At 45.6% G+C, this 3,348-nt stretch overlaps 1 gene segment (V, D, J or C); it reads right to left on the bottom strand.

Moving 5' to 3' along the window:
- Positions 1–430: 430 nt before the first annotated feature.
- On the bottom strand, positions 431–923 carry LOC127576447 (T cell receptor alpha variable 38-1-like). The segment is given in 2 exon segments: positions 431–750; positions 854–923. Coding segments are annotated over 2 exon segments (366 nt in total).
- Between the last annotated feature and the right edge of the window lie 2,425 nt (positions 924–3,348).

Raw genomic sequence — 3,348 nt, 5'->3', positions numbered from 1 at the left:
GATGGTAGACAGGAGAGCAGAAAGATTTGCGCCAATACTCACGCCAATTGAGCCACGCTGGTTCTGAGCGCCAGTCCCTATGCCGGAGATAGAGGTCTCTGACTAGACTTGGAAACAGAACAGTGACAGCCAGGGGATCGAGGAGCTAAGAGGATGGAAACATTTATATATCCCAGAAAAAAAACACGGGAGGCAGCAGAGGTTTTGAATCCAAATGCAGACATTGGAAAGACAAGTTCCAGCGAGTGACAGTAAAGCCAAGGCGAAAGCGGCACAGACCGAGTGCGAGGGAAACTGAAAGAATCTGGGACGAGTTCTTAGGGTAGCGGGAAACCACAAACAGCACGCAGGGTGCTGATGTATCCAGCTGCAACGGGCAAGGTCGGCATCTGCATAGAAGCTGGAGTTTTTGTACGGTGGTTTAACTGGCTTACATCACTGTGCGGCGAAAGGCACAGAAATAAACTGCAGAGTCGCTCAGTTGCAGCGGTGAGATGGTCAAACTAGTGAGTTTACTGCCGGTCTGAAGATCGATAAAGAAGCGTGTTTCGGTAAAGTCTGCTTTGTCTTCGCTTCCACTTGAGTATTTGCTCAGTATGAACTCAGGCCTTAAGTCTGGCCGTTGGTTGTACCAATATAGAAAGTAGTTGCCCGCTGCAGTATCATACTTGCAGCTGAAAGTTACTGTCTCACCTTCTGTCTTCACTGCTGACGGCAACGACTGAGTGACAGAATCTCCATGACTCGTATCTGCAAAATATTTTCGAAAAGTAAAATATTAGAGCGGCGCGCGTTCATAATTCGGTCGAACCCCCGTTGCAGAACGGTAGTGGGTTGCCTGCTGCGCAATTACCTGTCAGACAAGCTGCGCACACAATCCAGAGGATGATGATTCGCATTATTCTATGAAAAATGGGTTGGGATATTTCTCTCCACCAACTGCCGTCAGGCTTCACACTGCTCTCGATTCTGATGTTTGTACGGGTGGTGCTGTGGCGAGTGTGGGCGGGGAGTGAATGTCAACGAATGGGAACCGCTCTCGCGCCTAGCTCCACCCTCCATGCCCCACCCACCCACATATTTCCCCAGCTTGGACACAGCCGATTTTCTTTTTGTGGTGCAGTTCTTCTTAAGGGACCAGTCAGCGAAAGATTTATTGCTGGTCAATTTCATGGGAGAGCTTGGCATTCTTAACGAAGGCCGAATGCATCACAGCAGCAAGGAATTGTGCGCACTGGGTCAATTAGTCTTCAAAGAACACACTAACTTCCTGTTGAAATGCGCTTGCTGGTTAAATTTGTCTCTCAGCCAATAACTCTCCTCGCAACCCCGTGGAAGTGCAAAGCACGATTAGATGATAAACTGCTGTATTTCTCGTCCTCCGTTCGAAACGCAGTGTCTGGAGGCATGGAATGATTCGACACACCCAGAGGCAGGCTTGTGTTGGAAAGTGTCAAACAGAATGAGGGAGATGGAGGGAGGGTACATTTGTGTGTGTTTGAGAAGGAGAGGGAGTCAGAGACAGATTTAGGCAGAGAGAGGTAATGTAAAGGCGAAGTACGCAAAGCACTGTAAATGCAGGAAACCTGAAGGAAAATAAATAAGAATACTCTTGGTAGACGGGACCTTCAGAAATAGAAGCAGAGTTAACGTTGTACTTCCATAACAGAGCTTCATGCATTTGGACGGTATAAACAAGTGGACACCGCAGACCCTGATTGTGCCAAAGCTAGGAGGGTGTATATATCGAGAGACTGGGTGGAAAGAAAGGGACAGAGAACGATTTACAGTGAGCTACAGAAGCAGGGATAATCTGTGTGTGAGGAGAGAGAGGGAGACATAGAGAGAGAGAGATACAGAGAGAGGGATGATTTCTAAGAGATAGAGAGAGAGCTAAAGATACTTCTTGACTGACAAATCGCCCTTGTAATTATCCACATCGTGGCTTAGAGAGAACATGAGATTGTCGACCAAAAACGTGATTACTATGAACATCTTTGTTCAATTTCCCGATTCAGAACACCAGGATATCCTAACTGGATAACGAAACTCTCATTTGTAGCAGCCAGATCTTACTACAGTCTTACTACAGTTGTTATTACACAGCTTTGCATCATCGACAAAAATTGGTATTTTACACTAGGGACTCTCGTCCTAATTATCAGTAGCAATGAATACGCGGGCTCCGTTGGTTAGAGTCTCTGATCTGAAAATGGCAACCTATCTCTGTTTTGTACTTGATGTTCAATCCATGCCCGTACAATTCTATGTGCTGTAACGTTGACGAATAAATCCTTTTGTGGCACCCAGTGGAAGCCCGTCTAAACCTTCGATGTCTTCATATCCATTTATTGAACTTTTCTTTTTTATACATCCAATCTAATTGAAAAAAACTATAACAAAGTTGGTGAATATGGTTTCCCTTTCAGAGATCTACGTTGATTCGCCCAATGCCGTCATTATTCTCCAAGGGTCGCGTGCCTATGTCCTGAAATAACAAAGTATTATGAAGATTGGAGCAGGGTACTGGGCGTCTCGAGCCCGTTCCAACATTTTGAATGATGGAAATCAGTTGGGGGTATTTGGGGTCTGCAGCCACGGGACCAGGGGTCTGTGCAGGGAAACGTCGGAGTTTGAATGCGTGTATCGGGATGCATAGAGGAAATAAGAAGATCTGGAATATTTGGACGTGGTGGGCAGGGCGAAGCAGTATAAGGAAGAGATTGTTATTGATATTGGTTTTTATCGCCATGTAAACCGAGATAAAATGAAAAGCTTTGTTTGCAATCAAGACAGAATATTCCATATATAACTACATCGGGGCAGTAAAATGGAAAATAAAATGCAGAACATAGTTTTACAGTAACAGCGGAAGTGCACTGCGTGCAGACAAGTAACTTGCAAAGGTCACGAGGAAGTAGATTTGGAGATCAAGAGTTCAATTTTTAGCGTATGGTAGTCCTTTCAAGAGTCAAATAACAGCGGGTTAGAAGCCGTCCTTGAATCTGGTAGTACATGTTCCTGTGCTCTCAAGCTTTTTTATCTTCTGCCCGACGGAAGAGGAGAGAAGAGAGAATGACCTGGATGGGAGGGGACTTTGATTCTGTTGGCTGCTTTCTCGAGGCAGCGGAAAGCGCAGAGGTTTCAGCGAGGGGGCACACATACCCCGGAGGTTTTTTTCTGATGGACTGGGCTGCGTGCACAACTTGTGCAAATTTTTGCGGTGTTCTGCAGAGCAGTAGTCATAAGGAGCTGTAATACATCTGGAGACATTCTATGGTAAACATTTAAATTGGCAAGAGTCATCGGAAATATGCCAAATTTAGAAAGAACACAGGGAACACGTTC

Source organism: Pristis pectinata, chromosome 12, assembly GCF_009764475.1.
Source record: "Pristis pectinata isolate sPriPec2 chromosome 12, sPriPec2.1.pri, whole genome shotgun sequence".
Lineage (NCBI taxonomy): Eukaryota > Metazoa > Chordata > Chondrichthyes > Rhinopristiformes > Pristidae > Pristis > Pristis pectinata.
Note: the sequence above shows the minus strand (reverse complement) of the source record. Positions and strands in the feature narration are given on the sequence as shown.